This window comes from Coenobita brevimanus, chromosome 43, assembly GCF_032717465.1.
Source record: "Coenobita brevimanus isolate Jiangsu-jjx chromosome 43, ASM3271746v2, whole genome shotgun sequence".
NCBI classification, from domain to species: Eukaryota; Metazoa; Arthropoda; class Malacostraca; order Decapoda; family Coenobitidae; genus Coenobita; species Coenobita brevimanus.
Genome location: NC_136996.1, coordinates 7,495,001 through 7,517,635, shown reverse-complemented (window position 1 = coordinate 7,517,635; position 22,635 = coordinate 7,495,001). Strand labels below are relative to the sequence as shown.

At 42.0% G+C, this 22,635-nt stretch overlaps 1 protein-coding gene across 3 annotated transcripts in view; it reads right to left on the bottom strand.

Moving 5' to 3' along the window:
- The window catches only part of LOC145397813 (uncharacterized), an 856,770-nt gene that overhangs the window by 419,241 nt on the left and 414,894 nt on the right, over window positions 1-22,635 (bottom strand). For all 3 annotated transcript variants that reach the window (XM_080270837.1, XM_080270836.1, XM_080270838.1), the window contains exons 6-8: window positions 21,911-22,014; window positions 17,059-17,224; window positions 684-823 (exon numbers count right to left, since the gene is read on the bottom strand). In XM_080270837.1, the coding sequence (XP_080126963.1) occupies window positions 684-823; window positions 17,059-17,224; window positions 21,911-22,014 (410 nt within the window). The remainder of the gene's footprint in view (window positions 1-683; window positions 824-17,058; window positions 17,225-21,910; window positions 22,015-22,635) is intronic.

Below are 22,635 nucleotides of genomic sequence, written 5' to 3'. Positions count from 1 at the left end.
ATCCCCTCTTTTTCTATCTTACTGCTCTCTTCTCCTCCCTCTCCTCCTCCCACCCAAGCCTCTCCATGTACTCTACATCACTAAGCTTCTGTTCATTTAGCCTGCGTATCCTCGCCTTGCACTCCCCTTTCTCGTCTCCTGTCATCTCCCGCATCTCTCCTCTCCTCTCTCCTCTCTCTCCTCGGGTCTCCTACTACTTTGCCTTAGTTTTTCAGTCTCTCTCTCTTCTCTTCCCTTCCTCCATCCACGGCTTTCCTACTGCTCTACCTATCTACCTTCTCTTCTCTTCGCTCCACAGCTTTCCATGTTCTCTCCTTCACTTCTCTCCACCTCTCCTGTCCTCTCACTTGAGCCCGTAGCCGATACCATTCCATTCATTCAGATTGCGTATCCTGGTCTAGTACTCTCACCTCTCTTCTTTTGTCTTCTCCTGCCTCTCTTCTCTCCTTTGTCCTCTCTCCTCTCTTCTCCTTTCCTCTGGTATTTCCTCTTCTCATCTCCCAGCATCTCCTATCTTTGCAGCTTCTCTTTTACTGATATCTCCTCTTCTCTCTCTCTCTTCCTTTTCCGTCTGTTCAGCTTTGGCACTTCTCAATCAGTTTCCCTATCTCTCTCCTATCCTACTTCCCTCCCCATCTCCTACTTCTCACCTCCTCTCCTACTTCCTTCTCCTCTCCTCTCACCTGAGCCTGTCCTCCCACTCCTCGTCTTTGAGTCTCTTCTGCTCATTCAGGTTGCGTATCTTGGTCTCGTAATCCCGCCTCTCCTGGTTGAAGCGAAGACTCTCGTCCTGCGTCTCCTGGTCCTTCCTTTGTCGGTTCAGCTGCAAAGGACGACATACTTAAGAATCGTGTAGGAGTGCTGTCTACCCTTTCCCATCCAGTGACAATTTATATTTTATTTTTGCTACCTCCAGCGATTATATTTATCTCAGGAGTGATCTTTCTAACTACTGTATATGGGTTAGATGGAGTCTCCAATAACTTTTCAGTATGATTAAAAGCATCTAGAGGTAAGAGGAAGTATTAAAAAGAACACATCATCATAATGATGAAATTAATATAACTTATATTGCTGTGATAATTTTGGCTAATGTTTTGTGACCACTGAATTCTGATGACTAACATTGTAACTTTTTATGTAGAATTAACCAAGTTGCATTATTGCACATGTATACAATTTCGCAAAGGCATGCTGTATGTGTGGTTATTTTCATTATTCTTCAGACATAATGGACTTATGTTAAAAAGAATTTTGCTGCAATATTCCTCTTTATGAGAAGTCAATTTCTCTGCTTACATTTACATATTGTATACGCGAGACTACCATTATCCATATTAATATCTATAACATTACCATCGTCGTTATATAGGCCACCAGCAACAGTTACACAAAGGCTGCACTAATTAGCCTGAATAATGACGTTCATCCCCTATGCAGTAATGTAAGCGAAAATTAATATATATCTCCTCAGTCCGAGAACGCCATTTTATTTTATTCTTCCTACCTAGAAAATCTGGTTTAACCTTGGAGAAACCTCCTGCATTGGAGGGTATAAAATCCTCCACCAAGAAATTATCATCCTGACCTTGTTTCTCACCTAAAGTCGGGGTGTGGTGGGATCCTAAACACAAGGAACGAGAATGCACAAAGGGACCTAATCTAACCATGCCTCTTGAAACGAACCAGACACTAATTCCCAAATCATCCAAGCTGTCGAAGCCCTAACAGCAATTCACAGATCCAAGAATCTACATATACAAATAAAGACACACCTACACAACCACACGTGTGTGTGTGTGTGTGTGTGTGTGTGTGTGTGTGTGTGTGTGTGTGTGTGTGTGTGTGTGTGTGTGTGTGTGTGTGTGTGTGTGTGTGTGTGTGTGTGTGTGTGTGTGTGTGCGTGCGTGTGTGTGCGTGCGTGTGCGTGCGTGCGTGCGTGCGTGCGTGCGTGCGTGCGTGCGTATATAATATGTCACTGATGTGGTTATCCAGTGGAGTAGGAGATGGAGCGGAGTGGAACTGGATGAAGGTGGAAGACGTGAAGATAAAGTAGGGATATAAGACTAATGGCCAAAAATACTAAATAATTTTTTGTGAATATCATTGACACCCGAGTTTTGAGAAATTAAGACCTCACTATTCTTCCACTATTAAAACAGCTGCAAGAAAGATCAAATCATTATTGTGTGTTTTCCGTTCCTGGACAAAATAACACTTTGTAATTTCCAATATACTACTGTAGGAGGAGCTATTGTGAGTGTTCTCCAATGACCGACCAGCTTCGCCTTCTTAACAACATCTAACTGGCTAAGAGGAGGATGTGTTAGCTTGTGACTGGTAGAAGCCTACCTTGGTGTAAATGGCTATAGATTTTACTTAAACAAACCACTGGCTTGTTAAGTCTAAGGAGGCAAGCTACTATTCAATTGTGAGGAGCTAGCGGGAGACACAGTTTTACACGGTATTTCACTAGACACATTCGGGATGCATTGCCCACTAGACACGGTGTATCACTAGACACATTTGTTCACTTTGATTACAAAATACACAAACTGAGCATCATTTCCCCTTTTTGGTTTACCTCTCCATATAATACTGGTGTGTGGATCATATCTCGATGACATCAACAACGAGTTATAGTTCCTCAAGCTGTGAGTAAGTAGCTTTCACTTATTGTAATTTGGTTAGGAAAGTGGAATGACTCATTTTTATATATGTATTGTAAGACTACATGGATCCCTTTTTGTAAATGAATCCTCGTTTGTTTTTGTGTATATGTTACATCCATCCATCTATCATCCAATCCTGTGTCACCCCATGAGGAGCGTAGAAGCCCGGGGCTATGCAAGTTGGTCTTAACATTTATGACGTGAGTGACCAGCCTCACTCATCCCTGAGTGGCATTACGTGAGCAGTAACTCCAACCACCCCTTGGATATAAACCTGCACCGGCTCAATCCGATCGGAGCACCTTAATTACCCACTAAACCACCAGGTGCCATAATTTGGTTATATGGTTACCACCCAGCGTTGTACATGGTTTCCTGGTGTACAGGAAACCATTTGGCTTGTCACTCAGTGTAGTCACTCATAGGTAGAAGGAAGAGGAAAGAATGAAGAAAAGAAAGACAGAAGAGGGAGTGTAAAGTCACCTGTAGGCAGAAGGAAGTTGAGAGAGTGGAGGAAAGAATGACAGAATTGGAAGGAAGGACAAGAGGAAAGGGCAGACACCCAAAGCAGCACTACATCGAGTGAGTGGGTGGTGAGCGCCCCCACCTACCACTAAGCAGTGGAAAGTAAGTTAGTTTCCTTGTGAGCTTTACCCTACCGTCTAGGTGACTGATAAGAGGTTAAGTGTGCACCGTAATATATACCCATAACAGTACCGTATATATATATATATATATATATATATATATATATATATATATATATATATATATATATATATATATATATACAGCTCCAAATATAACATCTAAAATTTAGATAGCACTGTAAAATAAATAAATAAATGAAGAGGGCATTAAAAATTAATAAATAAATAAGGCAATAAAACAAATACATGAATATGTAAAAAATACGGCATTACAAGTAAATAAGTAAACAAATAAATTTAACACTGCAATACTACGCACTCATTTATTTTCTCCCCTAATGAACCGCTCAGCCACAAGCATAATCCCGCTGATGCAGGCTGAACGGACTCTGGACTCTGCCATAAGAAGATCAAAGGCTGGTCTGGCTAGTTAGTTACAATCGGGCGGAAAACACGGGCCGGAAAATATAACTAGACACGCAAAACACTTACAGTCGGATAGATGCAATATCGCTGGACGTACCTAAGCTCTAACTGACCCTCTCATGTACGGAACAACTCTATTATTCTATCTATGCTAACATAAGACGATTTTTTTTTCATCCGAGAGTGAATATAGGACTCCGAGTGTTAGCAGTGTTAAAATTAACCCTTTCTAGGTCGGGACAACTCTAGTATTCTATTCCAGTTAACGCCAGACGATTTTATTCCGAGAAGAGTGAGTCATGGTAGCCTGAGATTGCTAAGGAACCCCGATGTCATTTGTTCAATAAAGGAACTTAAATATTCTGGGGTAAAGAGTGGAAGATTATGCTTCACCACCGCACGAGAGAGAGAGAGAGAGAGAGAGAGAGAGAGGGGGGGGGGAGACAGACAGACAGACAGGGACAGGAACAGGGACGAGGACCGAGACCGAGACAGTGACAGACTGACAGACATAGGGAAACAGATATAAACACAGATAGACAAACGGAAAGACAGACACACACACAGAAAGAGACAGAGACAGAGAAAGCAACAGAGAAATCATGCACGACGTCAGGTTAAAGTGCAATTTCCAAAAGACTGAAAATGTGCTGGCAAAATGAGTGGGAAGAGAGTGTGGGGTAGCCGGCCAACGTCATTCCAACTTCTATGTGGAGCGGGAATAGCAATTTCGGCAGCTCTGTTTTTTTAAATATTTCTGACATGCCGAAATGGATGAGTTTGCATTGTCAACACAGGTAAGACCAGCTGTTTACCATGGGACAGTGCCTTTCAGTAACAGGATGGACCGGGAGCCTGATTTCTGTTCTGTGTAGGCCTACCGTTTTTGCACCTTTTCTTATCTTATCCGGGAAAGTCTAGGTTAGGTTAGGTTGGTTTTCTTAGGATCAGTTAGGTTTGTTAGTCGGTTAGGTTAATCTGTTAGGGTAGGTTACGTTAGGTTAGAGTAAAAAAAATAAATAAATAAAAAATGGAAGGGTGATCGTCCTTGGAAAAACTAAAACTTAGCAGAAAAGGGCACAGCTTTGAGAAACATATAAAAAAAGGGCACAGCTTTGAGAAACATATAAGAAAAGGGCACAGCTTTGAGAAACATGTACGAAAAGGGCACAGCTTTGAGAAACATATAAGAAAAGGGCACATCTTTGGGAAACAATGGATGGGGGAATTCTACGAAAAAATGAAAAGTATATTAACACGGATTCAAACCTCGGTCGTTTCTGAGCTGCATTTACTGATGACCTTTTGAGCGAAAATGGTATGCCTCATAATTCAGCATTAAGGCCATTAGTAGCTGTAGGCCATTAACGGTTTAGACTTGAACCCATAAGAATAGAGCTCAGTTTTTTCTTTTTCTTTCTCTTTTCTGTTTTTCTCTATTTTCTTTTTTCTTGCTTTTTTTTTTTTTTTTTTTTTTTTTTTTGAGTTCCCTCATCTATCAGTTCCCAAAGTTATTCCCTTTTCTTTCGGTACATACTGTATATAAAGCGTTCCTATTCTCTCGGCAAGTCGTTTAAAAAAATAGGACGGAAATTTTTGAGTAGTTTGGCACAGAACAGAATCAGACATTAGGTGTAGTGCTGAGAACATACTGGAAAGGAATTATCTGTGCAGCCTGGCTAAGAATAACATCACTTTATTCCCTGAAGCGATACGAAGAGAATGAGGTGGAAAGTATTATGCTGCTAGGCCGACAGGAAGACCAGCTTATTCTGTGTCGAGATGGGCACGGAATGGAATGGACACATCTATATAGTCTGATATAGCATTTTACCCGGCATATTATAACCAACAATTTATTCTACGTGGCGATGAGAATAGAAAGCAGTGGAAATTACTATGCAGTTTCTCAAAGACGCAGTATCAGGTTATTCAGACTCGCAATGGAAAGGGTGACCAGACAGCTAAATGTGCAGCTATAAATATTAAATAAGCAGTTGTAAATAGTAAAGACCAAATTAATTTTCAAAGAGCGAATTATGTGAATATATAAGTGGAAGTGCACAGAGGAATGAGTATCAGTATATGTGTCATGGGAGGAAGGGTTATGTATTATTAGGTACAAACATAGCCACCTCTCACACGGAGCAGCGTTAGCCATTTTACAAACACAATCACACACAGAGAGACAGGTAGACAGATAGGTAGACAGATGGATAGACAAAGACAGACAGATGAAGAGGCAGACATAGAGACAGATAAAGATAAACAAATGAACAGACATACTGACACAATAAAATTCAATCCAATTTTAAGTTAGTTTGTAAATCGCGCGCCTTGCCTTGCCTGCTACGAATTGGTATTGACTCCAGCCGGCGCCCAAGCTTATCCTGCCACAGCCCCCAACCTTCATTTCAACTTTGCACCTGTATCCCTTAAACTTGGATTACTTGCCTCTTTCTTTTTCTTATCTGTACCTCTGAACTAATAATCAAGCTTCTGTTCTCAATCCATGAGTCCAAGGACGCGTATTGATTCTATTCCTGCTACTGCAAGACGGTATTTACACCCACGCTAGCCAAGTGAAATTAGAGTATTGTTGTTGTTGTTGTTGTTTTGTGTGTGTGTGTGTGTGTGTGTGTGTGTGTGTGTGTGTGTGTGTGTGTGTGTGTGTGTGCTGAACAATATAACTAGGACAGTTTTAATCCTATTTGGACCAAATTTGATGAAAGGGTTGATGGTCTTCCGAGGCATTAATCTACTATAGTTTTTAATAACAAGAGGTCAAAGGCCAGGTCACATGGCAAGATCAACTTATACAGTACTGATGGGATTTACTCCAGACCTGGTGGAAAGGTTGAAGGATGGTGACTGATGATGTGATTTCACTTTGAGTACAATCAGTCACAGGTCAAGGTCATGGGGCAAAGTAAAATGTTCATCTTCATAGCTCAAACAGTTTTTATTCGATTTTGACCGAACTTGGTAGTGTTGAAGATCAGGCAAGGAAGAAGAGATTCGATTTTGCGAACAACAGATCAAAGGTCAACATCACAGCGCAAGGTCAACACAACAGTTTTGATCCAATCTAGACCAAACATGGCAGATGGATTGAGAGTCAGGTAAGGATGGTGTAATTTGATTGTTAAAAAAATCGGTCGAAGGTCAAAGTCACAGGTCACAGTCAAATGTTCGGCCTTTCGACCAACTGTAGGGCCTTTTTATTCAGAGGTACTGCTGCATTCCTAAACTTGGGTTAATCATCGGTTCGCCTTGCTTGCCCTCTATTACTTCAGAGTTAATAATTGGCATTCTAATCCAACTTCATATTTTAATCACTTCATTATAGTTGTGCTACTTCCTGATGGTTTCATTAAATTCTTCAAACATCCATAACTCATTCACCGCTTTATTTTTACCACTCGTAGTTACCTCTGATCTGATAATCTCGTTTTCCTTCTTAGCCTTTTCACCCCTAGAATGTCATCTCTGTTTCCATTCTTCTGTCTCCAGATGGTTTTTTCCTTCAACATTGGTCTTTTATTCTCTGAACTTGCATAACATTTTTTTTAATCTGTACCTGCCACAGTTATTTTGCAGGTTCCCATTTCCTCTACGCTTACTATTTTCCCAAACTTTTATATTCTTCAAATTGTGCTGTTTTCATATTTGAATAACCTTCCTCAGATTTTCTTTTCCGTAGCTACCTCTGATGTGACATTCTAGTTGTTCTTATCAATTGAATTATATCTTGGCTTCCAACTCCACGTTCCCTATCCTACCTTCACCACGGTCTCCCAGGAAGCGTTGTTTGCCAGTAAAATCCAATAACATTAGCAAATCCCTCGTCCAGTGGATCACACTCTGGGAGAACTGCCCTTTGCCGTCACCGTGAAAATGTAAACAATCTCGCCTGTCCAATCACGGGGAGGTCCTTTTTTTTTTTTTTTTTTTTTTTTTTTTTTGTATATACGGATGTCGGGGAACGTCCTGAAGACCCCCCCACCCGGAGGGGAAATTGGAAAAAGGTGAAGTGTATATGTGTGATGGCTGGAATATTTACATATAAACATGAACAAAAATGCGACGGGGAAATGGAAGTGACTAAATTTTTATGTAACAGCAAAAAGAAATGACCATCAGCCATGAAATACAATACAAATAACGGAGAGGAAATTCACCTAAGGCCTAGGGTTCTCATATGGAACTGGAAAAAACGTATAGCGATGTTTTAAAAGAAACGAAAGAGAAATCGAAGGGGAACTGATATTTTTATGCAATCGCGAGAAAGAGAGGATACAAACAATAAAATACAGTACTGTTGTTAAAAAAGGCAAAGAGGCAATCCATGTGATGCTGAATTTTTAGACAATACTGAAAGAAAAAATATGGGCATAACACTTTTAGCTCAATGACGCTTCTCTTTTACACGTTTTCTCCAGACAATAACTTAATGTTTAACAGAAGAGAAAGAGTTAACGAAGGCAAAATATAATACCCCAAGCCCGAAAAGTCTCCTGATCTGAATAAAATCGCCTGAAGATACCAAGAAAACGAAAACAGCAAAAAAATAATCAGTTTCAATGGTTTCAAAGTGTCAGGTGAAATTTGCCTAAGATTATTAAGCTGATTTGGTGACTGCAGTGATAAGTCGTCAGCATACTCAAGACACTAAAAAGAAAATGTTAAAGACCTTTCCCCTATACTCCTGAAAAATAGCTTGAAAGTCAGAATTAAACACCATCGTCAGGAGATGCCACGAATACTATCAAAGGAACATCATCGTATTGCAAAAATCAGATGTAAGAACCTAAATAATAAAAAATCCTCCCCTCCAGTCGAAAACCACCTGAAAATTACATTTGATATTTCCCAGACATAATTAAACATGCTCGGAGTTTGTCCTAATAATACAAAAAAAAAATCCTGTAGAGGCTAAAACGAAAATGAAATACAACGATTCTTCTCATCCTCCTTCCACTTTACTCAAAAATAATGTGAAAGTTGGTGAAACTTCGTAGAGTGAATAAAACAGCAGAGACAGGAAATGAAATGAGTATCGGAGGTACAGTACCAATAATAACATGAAAAGAAAGTATGCAAACTGTACTCAAAATGTTAAAAAAAAATAAATTAGTTATATTCCCTTCCCCTTCACACACACACACACACACACACACACACACACACACACACACACACGAGGACGCGCGCGCGCGTCACAATTCATTTCCAAAAGATGAAATCGCTGGGAGATGACAAGAATAATTTTAGAAGGCAGTCCTCGTGTAAAAGAAAATATAAAAAGCAGATTTCTTACTTCTCGTGACCAAAAATCACTGAAAGTTAGGGGCAAAATTTCTTTAAACCGAGTAATACCGTCTACAGATCGCAATAACAAAATTATCCTAAACCCCTAAAGAACATCATCGTGTTCAAGAGCTTACAAAAAAAAAATCCCCACACGATAAATTTAATTAAAATCGTTTGAAAAAAGTAAACCCTTAGAAGTCATTAAGTAATATTTATAACGGGTGTCATCAAATTAACACTATCAGGATCGTCTGCCGTTAGCTGGAATAAAGTGCTAGAGTTCTTCTCATCATGAACAAGTTAATGGTATAAGTATTAATTCTCTCAGTCTCCTGCGAATCACTCAGCTGAATAAAATCGTCTGGCGTTAGCTGATACAAAATACTACAGTTATTACGATCATGAGAGGAATAAAAATAAACAAGATCCTCCCAAACAGCCGAAAATCGTATAAAAGTTGGGTGAAATTTTGCGTAAGCTGAAATAACTAGTTTGGGCACAGCAAGAAGAGTTTTAAAAGAATGTCAACATGTTAAAGAAAATTCAGCAAATTACATTTTCCCACTACCCTCATGGGAAACACTGCTTGGAAAGAAACGAAATGTCTGAAGATACCATTAGTCGTTTGAAGGAGGTGAAATCATCTGGATATAGCACGAATAATATAAAATCATCATCATCCTATCTCAAAAGAACGGAAACTAAAAAAAAAAAAATAAATAAAAAAAAAAATCACCTCTTTCCCCAAAGTCGCCCACTTCCCACAATCGAAAACCATTTGAAAGTTAGGAGCGAAATTCTGGACGAGGTGCGATGCGGGACGGAGGGAGATTTGTCTGGAGCAACCAAACAATTCCAGGCAGTTACAGGCACCCCTCTCCCATCACGGCAGCTTGTCGCAGTGCGGCCCCCGATACCAAATCCAGCTGCGAGTTTTTATCACGGCAATTTTCTTTACCAATGACTGTGCCACTGATTTCATATACGCTGAGGATCGTTCTTGTCTGTGTTTACAAGTGCAGTGCGTCCTTATATTTGTCACTGTTGTGGTGATAAAACTTTGAATTATGCTACTGCCAAGCCAACAGTGAACAACCTGCTCTACTCATCTTTACAGTCGCACCATCTACCCTGCACTGCACCCACCCTACTCTTTTATCTACCACTCCCTCTATCCAACAGCGAACTTGTATGAGATCGCTTCAGTTTATACCTTCCCACCGTCAACGTCGGCTCGTAACACGCATCATCACTGGGCATGTTTGTTTCGGCCGCATTTTTTTTTTCTTCGGGTGTAACTAGTCATCCAGTCATACTGGCTGTAGGATCGAGTGCCTCGAGAAAAGACTCGGCAACGTCGCACCTTCTTCATCCCCCCAAACAAAATAAGATATTATGGTAGGGTAACGTTAGGTTTGCCCTAATTTGATAGGAATAGGTTGGTTTTTGTCAAAACACGGCTTTTCTGATGATTTTTCGGTTTGAGAAGCCAAAGTGTTTCATTTATTCCCGAGCGAAGATGCGGCTCTGCCGAATCCTTTCTCGCTGAACTTGCTCCGACATTGCCATTATGACTGGATGACTAAGTGTACCCGAAGAAAAAAAACATGCGTCCTTCCCTACCCCACCACCTACTACCGTCTTAATCTATCCCACTGACTATTAACCAACCCCCAGCACCCACATACACAGGGTATGCTTTTACCTTCCTGGCCCACCATCCACCATCATCCCAGCCCATTCTGTACAGGCGTTAACCCACACCCTACCAAATCCTGAAAAAAACTGGCTCAACTCAACATCTGCACAGACAGGCCTACTTTTGGACACACCGTAGATATAACCCGAAATGATCCACAGTAATGTCCCAGCCCATCCCACCCACTTATGATCTGATGAGGTTTATATCATATGATGTTTGCCTGCAACAGTAATAATATTCACAATGTACTTCTCCGTTCTGAAGCACCCCCATCACCATCCGAGTTTGTCCTGCCCATTCCATGCTGTACTGAAAGACCTGAATCAGCTTCTCTCAAAACCTACTTAACCAACCGCTGACTTTAGGGATACACTTTTGTGCCTTCATAGGCATTACCTGAATCCGTCTATATTGACCAGAATCAACCTGAGAGACTTAGAAGCGACCTGGAAGGACCCAAATTAGCTGACATGTCCCTGAATTAGCATGCTTGGGCCTGAACACAGCTGAAATCAACTACACTTATTAGATTGGACATTAGCTGATTGGAATGGCTGTAACTGGTCTTGAAGTGTTCCTGCAGGCTGTGATTGGATGCAAAAGGCCTGAATGGACATAAATGGAACTGAATGGCCTGAACAGACCTGAAGTGATTTGACTTAGCCTGAATGGATACAAATATAATTATGAAATGACCTAAATACTTTGAACAGACTATATCGGACCTGAAGGAACTAAATTAAACCTGAGGAGCAATAAACTGTTCAGAAACTGCAAAAGCTGAGATGCACGTGAAGGTTCCAATTGGTACTGAAGTGTCATTGTATTAACGGAGATCGCGCAGCCGACTTCATTTATTTACAATGGAACATGTTAAGGCCTTTATTAAGTTTCTGAATGTGTACCGGTAATGCTACTGTTCCCTTATTAATGAAGACTGTGCTTGCGATTTTTTTTTTTTTTTTAATACTCTCGAGTTCCTTATCAGCAGCATCTCACATGTTAAGATTTGAAACACGTCTACAGAATAAATTTCCTGATTTTCCCATAACAATCTTGAATTTTTTCCTTACACCAAGACTTAAACAAAAGCTTTTTATTCATTTTTAAAAGCATTCGTTAACAGCAAGCTGAAAACAACAAGTATTTCATCTTGGGACAGTGCCATCAGTGAGATACAGCTGAAAGTTTCCCTCAAACAAAGAACATGAGGGCGAGGGTCAGCCAGAGGATCTTTCTCCCCTTGTACCTCGGTCCAGGCGTATCGGTGGCTGGTTCTGACAAGCGAATATTGCCTCCACCGCCACAGTCGGGATGGGGGCAGGAAGGAAGGCCCGTGGGGAAATACACAGCAGGGCTCAGAGTCAAAACTAGCCATCAAAAGAAAACTGACCATCCACGATAGGTTGTACAGAGCTAAAGGAGTGCTACATACACCGTTCATCACTTAACTCTCACCACGATATGTAACACTGACGGAAAAATAATACTACATACACCTTGCATCACATGATTCTCACCACAACCGGTAGCAACGTGATGATAGATACGTACGGTACACGGTAGCAATGTGATGATAGATACACACCCCGGTAGCAATGTGATGATAGATACATGCACCATGCATCACATTTTTTCATATAATTTTTTCTCAGTATGTGGCGCTGACACTGAAGGAGTACTCAATACACTCCCATCACAAAATACTCAAGGAGCTCTGACACGCTCGACAAAGCAAGAATTATGTTTATAGTCTCCTCGCATTGCATTCACATCAGTCACATCTGGGAGCTTTGTCACATGCAGCATTCGGATTGAAAGAATCCTTTATACACCTCTCAGATAATTCTCAAGGGGATGTGGCACCCTATGTGGCACTGCCGCAGACGTAATACTACATACACATCACATCAATTATCTTTCAAAGGGATTTAACATCATACATGCAAGACTAACATGACATGCAACACTAGGACTGGAGGTGTGCTACATCCACCTCAGCAAAAAAAAAAAAAAAAAAAAAAAAAAAAAAAAAAAAAACTGCCGGTCGGTCACATGATCATTATTCATAAACAGTCTAGTCTCAACCTCACTAGTTTACACCCAGGTCCCTAACTGCTTGTGAACAGGAACTAAAGGAAAAACAAACTGAGCCCACCAGTCTGACCGGCTCGAATATACCGTGCACCACATAATTCTCAGGACATTCTGACACGCTTCGCAACACTGGGACTCCATGAACGTCATGTGCAGTGGCGGTCAATTATATTTTTAAATGTTTGGGATTCCGAACAAAAGGAGTGAGGTACCAATATTTCCAACGTGCTAAGTATCATAGGTTGGCGTAACAAGATCTCATTAAGCTTTGGCAGTACTACGAAATCTTGTAAAGGAAATACGACCCCCCTACTGTACACCTCGTATAATATATTTCTCAGGGAATTTTGGGTCTCGAGTGTTGTGGCTATGAACTGAGTGGATCTAAAGTGGATTCTGCTGAGGCACACCATAACTGGGAAATACGTACAAGACAACCCACTCTCCACACAAAACCGGGCCTTTTTGTCATACTCTTTCTGGGGAAGAACTTTATATCTATCCCTGGCTCCTCGTTCCCTCCCTTCTGTCTTTCCCTCCATCATCCTACCTTCCTTCCTCATCCTTTTTCCTTCCTTCAGTACTCTTCCATTTCCTCTTTCCTCTTTCTCTCCATCTCCTCTCTCTCACTCAGGCTTTTTTGTCATTAAACTCTCTTCTTTTCCTTCACCCCTCTTTCTCTCCTTCCTTTCTTTTCTTCCCTGATCCTTCTCTCCTTCCCTCAGCAGCCCTTTCCTTCCCTCAGTCTTGTTTCTCTTCCTCACCTTCATTCCTTCCCTCTCCTCTTTCTGTAACTCAACATCTTTCGTCATTCTTACCTCTCTTTCTCTCGCTCAACCCTCTTTTCCTCCATCATTGCTTTTCCTCCTTGATCCCTCCCTTCTTCCCTCAGTCTTTTTCCTTTCTATAATAACCTTTCCTTCCCTCTCCTCTTTCTCTAACTAAACCCATTTTTCACACTACCCTCTCTTCCTCTCCCTCAATCCTCTTTCTTCTCTAATCCCTCTTTCACTCCTGTAACCCTCCTTCCCTCATCCCTCAACTCTCTTTCCGACCCTTAACTCTCTCTCTCTCTCTCTCTCTCTCTCAACTATGTTTTCCTTCCTCAACGCTCTCTCCCTCACTCAACTCTTTCTCCTCTCTTATCCCTGTCTCTTCTCTCACTTCTCTCTCTCTCTCTCTCTCTCTCTCTCAACTATGTTTTCCTTCCTCAACGCTCTCTCCCTCACTCAACCCTTTCTCCTCTCTTACCCCTGTCTCTTCCCTCACCTCTCTCTCTCTCTCTCTCTTTCTCCTGTTTCTTTAACCTTATCCCTTTATTTCTCGCCCAACTCCTCTTTCTCTGCACTTCACCACTCTACATATCTCCACATGCACAAACATTCCTACTCGCATCCTTCCTTTCTCTCCCTTCTCACTGTTTTCTTTCTCCTCGCCATCACCACCACCACCAAATTACATTCCAGCAAATTTCTCACATTTCCGCACGCAACCTGCATCATCATTTACATTTACGTCTCTGTCCTCTTAATTCCCACTCCTCTCCCTCTCTCTCTCTCACTCACACACACACACACACACACACACACACACACACACACACACACACACACACACACAAAACATTTATCCAAACTCCTTTTTAAGCCCTTCTGTAAAGTGGTGACCTTTTCATTATTTCTTTGCTAATTTCAGTTTGCATTAGTCCATTTGTTTAGGACTGAATACTGGAAGGGACAAATATTGCCTCACCAACTCAGTCACTACTAGAGGTCCTTATGAAGCGAGTTAGAGTATGTGGGCGAAGTGAAAAAAAAAAAAAAGGTAACTAGACGGAAGCGTACTGAAAGGAATTCTGTCTTGTTTCAATTGTCAAACACTCACCCATACAGCTTTTAACCCCTTCAATTAAATGACGCGTTATATGTTTTATTCCTGCTGTTTCCAAGCATTACTTTTTCTTTTTTTCATTCAGCCCACAAAAACATCTCTACGTGGAAGGGAGGGTTACATGCAGTGTCCATTAACCACTTTACGACTAGCGACCTCTGGTAGTTACATAAAATCGTCTGATGGTGGCAAATGCTGAATCAAAAGACCATTAATGACATGAAAGGGCTAATCTTGAATTCCTGTCATTTATGTTCTAATTGTCGATCTTACTGATGCAGCTTAACACACTTTTTTACAAGTTCCTTTATCGCCTTTGAACCTGCTCGTCTCCTCACCTATCACCCCAGTGGCGGATACAGGGGGGAGAAAGAGTTCGCCCTCACCCCCTCCTTTATTACTAGTGGTATTTCTTCTGTAACAAGTATACCGAATTATTAAGAACAGGAATACATAACTGAACATTCCTGATTGTATGACTGAGACCCTATATGACTGATGCAGCTTTGTGGCTTAACGGTGTAAAATTAACTTTCACGGTACACCACTGTTCTTTTATATCTATATACATCTTAAGTGGGTTATTTTCGTCAACAGGCAATATGGGTAAAACGTTCTGAAGCCCACTCACCCTTTAACAAATCCTGAATCCGCCACCCTAGACTGCTACACCATCGTTCCTTACATCCCTGACCTTTCCCTCACATATCCCATAAGCCCTTCCTCTTTATCTCGCCTTGCGTCTTCCCCTCGCTTCCAAATCCCTCCAGCATACGACCCAGACACCCTAAATCCCTCTCCTTCTTCCCCTACACAACTCCTCACCAACAGTTATATCTAGCATTGTGGTTGTCATATCTACCATCTACCCATTTATTTTCTTCTCCCGTGGACAAACCCAGCCTCCTTTTTGTCCCTGTTCACCCAGCAATATTACTTGTAACTGGTGGCATGGATATAGCATCGATTATAATGTGGGTCGTATTGTCAGGGAAAATATACTCTCTGCCTTGATGACCCTCGTTTAGTCAATAAGTTTCTACTCACATCCCACTGCCCTTACCTCCATTCCAGTTCCTATACTCTCACCCTACTGCCCCCATCCACACCTCGCCGGTCCACTGTCTCTACCAACAAACTATTGCTCCTACACACATCCCACTGCCTACCCACATCCCACAGCCCCTACCCAAATCCAATTACCCCTATCCACATGCCACTGCCCCTACCCACATCCCACTGCCCCTAAACACCTCCCACTGACCCTAAAGATCTTCCATTGCCCAACACATCTCACTGCTCTGTCCACATCCCACTACCCTAGCCACATCCCACTGCCTCTACTCACATCCCACTGCCCTACACACATCCCACTGCCTCTACTCACATCTCACTGTCTCTACTCACATTTCACTGCCCTACACACGTCCCACTGCCCTACTCACATCTCACTGCCCTACCCACATCCCACTGCCTTTACTCACATCTTACTGCCTCTACTCACATCTCACTGTTCTACACACATACCACTGCCCTACACACATCCCACTACCCTACACAAATCTCACTGTCTATAAATACTACACTGCCCTACTCACTTCTCACTGCCTCTAAACACCTCCCACTGCCTCACACACATCTCGCTGCCCTGTCCACATCCCACTGCCTCTACCCACATCTCACTGCTTCTAGCCACATTCCAATGCTTCTACCCACATCCCAATGCCCTACCCACATCCTACTGCCCTACAAACATCCCACTCCCCTATCCACATCCTTCTCTCATACTCACATCACTCTCCACTACTCACATCCCTCTCCCCTTACCCCATAACCCATTGCTTCTACCAACATCCCATTGCATCTACTCACATCCCACCTCCCTTGCCCATACCCCACTCTCCCTAGCCACACCCACATCCTCTCCTGACCCGGGGATAGAGTTTGCTTCCTACTTGTACCAGTTCACCCGGCAATGCAACTGAAAACTTACGTATCACATCAACTATTGCACGTCGTATACTAAGGAAATTATTGGTACCTTGCAGGAATTGATTGTTTCCTTTACTATTCCCCATGCAGCCCATTATCTCAGCATTCTTCTTCTAGTGATCATCAAGAATCGGCTTTTACCTAATCAATCATTCTTCATCTCTAAGCTTCCCCGCCTTCTCTAAGTAAGCAACAGCATATTTTCCAATCAGTCAGTCATATTTCTAGGTCCCTACCAGTATGCCACTTCCCCTTCCGTAACCTAGCAAGACCAGTTGTTCTAATCAGTTAAATATATTTCCAAGCCCCTACTCACATCCCACTCCCTCCTTTGCCGGTCCACCTCCCTCTCCATGGCCATCAGCTGCTCCCTCAACACGGACTCCCCGCTTCCAGACTCTGCCGCCCGCCGTCTCAGGATCTCACACTCGGCCGCCAGTACCTCCATGTCGTCGGTCACCCGCCGTATCTGCGTCTTGTACCTGCGGGAGGGGTAAGTGATTAAAGCAAGTCCTTGGAATGCACCTCACTGTCATCTTTGCCATTCAGTAAATATAGTTGTTGCATCTCTTTATCAGCAGGTACATGCTTTGACAGAGTAACTGGAAACAACTGTCAGCCCAGCGCCGTCTGAAGAATATTTGCAACTGGCGAAACACAGAAGGAATCCTGTCTCTACTAACGCGTGTCTCAAATGGTTCAACTTTTCAGGTATGGATTCGTCCAACCTTGGGAAGATGGTTACTTCTCTGGCTGTACATGAGGTATACCTGTTTTTTTTTTTTTTTTTTTTTTATGTGACCAACTCTGGGCATAGGCTTCACAGCCTGCTTTCAAGGCCCAGTAGTCCTCCTACGTACGCACACCTCTACATGTCACCACTTCGGCGCTAACACCCACCGTCCATACTGAATACATGCTAGGGCCGTCTCATACAGGACTGGTGTATTGGTATTAGCGGGGGTATTTTTACATGTCGGCGGGTCTTCTGGTAGATCAGTAAAGTCTGATTTTATGAAATTCAAATCCTTAAACTGTTCCCTGCCTCAGCGCGATTTGAACCCGGGTCCCTCAGGACTGCAGGCCAACTCTCTACCGATTGAGCCACCGCCTCCTAACAGCGCTTGTTATTCGTCGACTACAACACCGTCAATTCTCATTTCAAGCAGGAATGTGCTAAAAATAATATTACAATCACTTCAGTTACAATGCTTTAAATTTTGGCACTAACGATTCATTTCTAAAAAGATAATTAGAATCATGACAGGCAATCAAACTACTTTACTGTGGATTTAGAAGCAAAGAAGAATGCCAAAATAAGTTTAAACGAAGACCTATTGTACTTGCAAAATACAGGGTACTAAATATCTCTGAAATGAAGATATTTATGGTACAGAAACAAAAGCACTAACAACACAAGTAGCTCAAGACAAACTGAGGTGAACAGTCTTTGTACCTACATAATCATACGTTTATGATACATGCTTATGGCATGAGTAAGAAAACTGAAGAGTGTAATCAACGGAAATGGAAATTCTGAGGAATATAATTTCGTATTCTGGACTACGTAAAAAGGAAGTAGGATTAGACACATAAGAAATACGTGAAACAATAAAGCTACCGGTATATGACCACTGAATAAACGAAAGATTGTTTTATCCATTGCCTCATATTTCATTGCCCCATTAGGAGTGTAAGGGCTCGGCAACATGTGGAAAGGCAGCGAACAATGCAAAATCGTATTAAAATCCTCGAACTGTTCACAACTGTGGCCGTGATTGAACCGACCGCCCCCCAAGTCCTCAAAGATGACCACGTGCGAATTTTTGGCAACAAGGAAGTGGAAAGTATCGACAGTGAAAATTTTCGCAGTATTAGCATAAGCCGCGTTATGATCGAAAACTATTGCGCGAAAATAGTTTTGACTTAATATCAGTACAAATGAGCAGCGCTATGCTTCTATTTAGCCAAAAATAAGAAATGTAATAAGCAATTTCCAAAAACAGTTGAAAAATGGACGGTCCTCGATGTTGTACTATCATTATTTACTGCTAAATCAAAGCATAGCATTATCCAGCAAAGTACCTGATAATCAGTAATATTTTCTAACGACACTGTTATATTTTAAACCCGATTCATGTTGATCCATCCATCCAACATCCAGTCCTATGTTGCCCCATGAGGAGCGGAGGAGCCTGGGGTTAGGCAATACTACTGATACAACAAAAATTATCAATGTCGATATTTTCAACTTCCCTGTAGTCCAAACTGGCAAGAGGCCAGTTCACTCACCTATCTACACATCACATTCACATTTGTCAGTGTCAGGCGCAGGTGTATCTGATTTAACCTTAACTTTTTTTTTTTTTTTTACGGTATTCAAGCTGCATGCAACTCCACAATCTCTACTTTATAACTCTTGATGCTAATTCTCGACTTCACTTTGTTCGCTACTTCACTTTCTAAACCTAGCCATTATCACTAACCAGCTTCACCAACATCCCTCAAACTATCGAATACTACTGGGCCGTGAACTTCCTCTAGTAGACTGAATAAATATTTCTTTAGGCATAAACGATGATTGATACCGAATACACAAAGTCAGCAAACTCCTTCCCACACCGTGAAAGTTTTAACAAAGAGTCTCGGATTCCCTATTAAATCGAGATGTCTGGATACACTGCGTTTTAAAAGACAGGAGACAGAAAGACGGAAAGAGCAGACTGAGAAACACAACTGATCATCCCTGTACGTAAGCCAAGGAATACTGATAACGACTTGTATAATAGACTTAACAAATAAGAAACCTGAGTATACAATTATAAGGATGGAAGCATTGGGATAGACTGGTGTTGTGTGCTAACAGGAATGCAGCCAGTGATCAGATAACCTGCTTCCACTGCAATGACGATAGTAATGACGAGTGGTGCAATTGGAGAGAGAGAGAGAGAGAGAGAGAGAGAGAGAGAGAGAGAGAGAGAGAGAGAGAGAGAGAGAGAGAGTCAGCTTGAGATAATGTGTACGGTAGCTGAAGGGACGAAAATCCTTTTATTCAGCCTTGCTAAGAAATATTATGTGACGATCCCCCTTCCCCCCACCCCCCAAAAAACGAAAAAGTTCACGCGAATAAAGTTCTCGTTTGGATTCAACAAAAGTCACCTCAAGACACCCAACCTCTTTTAGGGCATTATGTCATTTTTTTTTAAATCAAGAAAAAACACCGAAAAAAAAGAAAGAACAAAAAAAAGGAACAGAGAGAAAAGGAATGAGTTGTGCTAAGACCATGAAACTGTCTTCTTGACGATTTCGGTAAAGCAAGGCATTAAAACAACTAATAATCCCTCCCCACCCAACGTTACATATTAATAATAAAATTGGGGATTCCACTGTCTCAACACTTCAGTTTTGTAGTAATGGACGTGATGAAAAAAAATATATATATATACAGAATCATTACCGTTTGCCTGATTAGGGAAAGATGTATAGTCTGGAAGAATTGCTGAGGGAAAATAGAGTAAGAAGCTGGTGAAACGACCCTAACTTAAATACTAATAACTTCAGAAAAAAAAAAATAGCCATCAAGTAAGGTAAAGACTGAAAGACAGACACCGTAAGGCATCAGAATACAAGTCAAATATCTATGCTTGACTTTACAAAACGTCCTTAAGACACTTTAACAGCATTCTAGCATTCTTTTCAGGGCATAATGTTACGATTCTAGTCTTTTTCTCATATTACAATTACATTCGCCGCTTTGGAATTCGCTATTAACTAGTCCGTTACCATCGTTCCACAACACTTAATAATGTCACTATATATTTGCTCTGGACACTGGAATTTGCCCTCTCAGTTTCCCGGCTATTTCTCAAAACTGCAGCTTTTTTTCTCACTTCCTCTTCTTACCTTACTTTTCTTACCATTCCACCGTCGCAAGCAAAGACAATCTCTTGACCGAAACGTTCAACAAATCATTAGTATACAGTACATCCCCCATTACATACGGTAACACTATTGCTGCCAAGACCATTTCTCCCTCCGATTCATCAGCATAATGGCCACGACTGAATATCTTTTTCACTTTTACTAGTCACTTCCCTGGACGCCCTGAAAATGCTTTCCTGGAACTCAGAAACACACGTTCTGGGTAAATACAATTGGGAAGCAGCTCATATCTCCGTCACAGCGAGAAATAACGAGGTCTTTCTGCCACGCCATGTGTCGTAATATTACCAACATCCTACAAGGTCAGATCATATTTGGCGTCAGTCTTGCCTTTCCTCCCTCTCTCTCACTTGTTTTCTCCTTCAATTTTCCTGTCTCATGTTTTCTCACACCTGCCAACCCACTCACCAGTGTTTCCTTTCACCTCACCTGGCCTCCCTCCCACGTGTCTTCCCTTTCACCTCTCCCTCCTTTCACCAGTCCTTACTTTTCAGTTGCCCTTCACTTTCCTCTTTCCTCCCTGTCATCTGTCATCCACCTCACCTGTCGTCCCTCTCAACTGTCGTCCCTCTCACCTGTCTTCCCTCCCACTTCTCACCTGTGATCCCTCTCACCTGTCCTCCTGCTCACCTGTCCTCAGTTACCCCTCATTTTCCTCCCTCTCACCTTTCCTCCCTTTCATCTGTCATCCACCTTACCTGTCGTCCCTTTCATCTGTCGTCCCTCTCACCTGTCTTCCCTCCCACTTCTCACCTGTGATCACTCTCACCTGTCCTCCTGCTCACCTGTCCTCCCTCTCACCTGCTTTCTCTTTCATTTCGCTTCCCTCTTATAATGTTTTCTCAAACTTGTCTTCTTTTTCATCTGTTCTTTTGCTTCACCTGCCCTCCCTCAATCCCCATCTGTCCTCCCTTTCACTGGTCCTCCACCTTACCTGATCTCCCTAACCAGTCCTTCTTACCTCAACTGTTCTCCTCCTCACCTATCCTTCTCACTCCACCAGTTCTCCCTCTCACCTCATCTGTCCTCTCACCTGTCCTTTCTCTTATCCATCTTCCCTCCCACCTCACCTGACCTCCCTCTCACTTGTCCGTCCTTTTTCCTGTTCCTCTCACTCACCTGTCATCCCTCTCATCTGTCCCTCTCACATGTCCTGCCTTTTACCTGTCCTCTCTCACCTGCACTCCCTCTCCCCTCTCCTCTCTCTCACCTGTCCTCCTTCTCACCTGTTTTCCATCTCTGCAATCCTGGTCTGCCACTCCAGCTCCAACTTTTCTCTCTCCATGACCTCCTGGGCGTCTCTCTCCCTCATGATGAAGTCGTGGTGGCCCTGGCGAGGAAGAGAAATTTTAGTTCACACAGAATTTATATTTATGTCTAGAGAATCACCAACAGAACTATACTGAGATAATTACTTGACAAGAAAATTCATCATCATCATCCTCATCATCACCATCCCCATCACCATCCACATTATCAACAACATCAACAGCGCCATCATCATCATCATCAAGTGGGTTTTCTCCCGCAAAATGTATGATCCAGAAACTGTCCATGTAAAAAAATTAATAATAAAAATAAAAACTGTCAACAGAAATACACAAAGATGCCTGTATTTGGCTAATGGGAAATTGATGTCTGTGTCGCTACATTAAGCAAACAATATAAACAGGAAAAATATAGAGTGTTTACATGAAATACAGACGATTTTATTCAGCAAAGGGCTTTCATTAACCTCTCAGTTACTAGCAAAGGAAACCCAACAAAATCGCCTGCCGGTAGAAAGGATAAAATTAAAAAGAAATGGTGTATGGGAAAAGAGAATGGGAGTTGGGGGAGAGAGAGAGAGAGAGAGAGAGAGAGAGCGAAGAGATATATTGCTTTTACCAAACACGAACACACACACACACACACACACACACACACACACACACACACACACACACACACA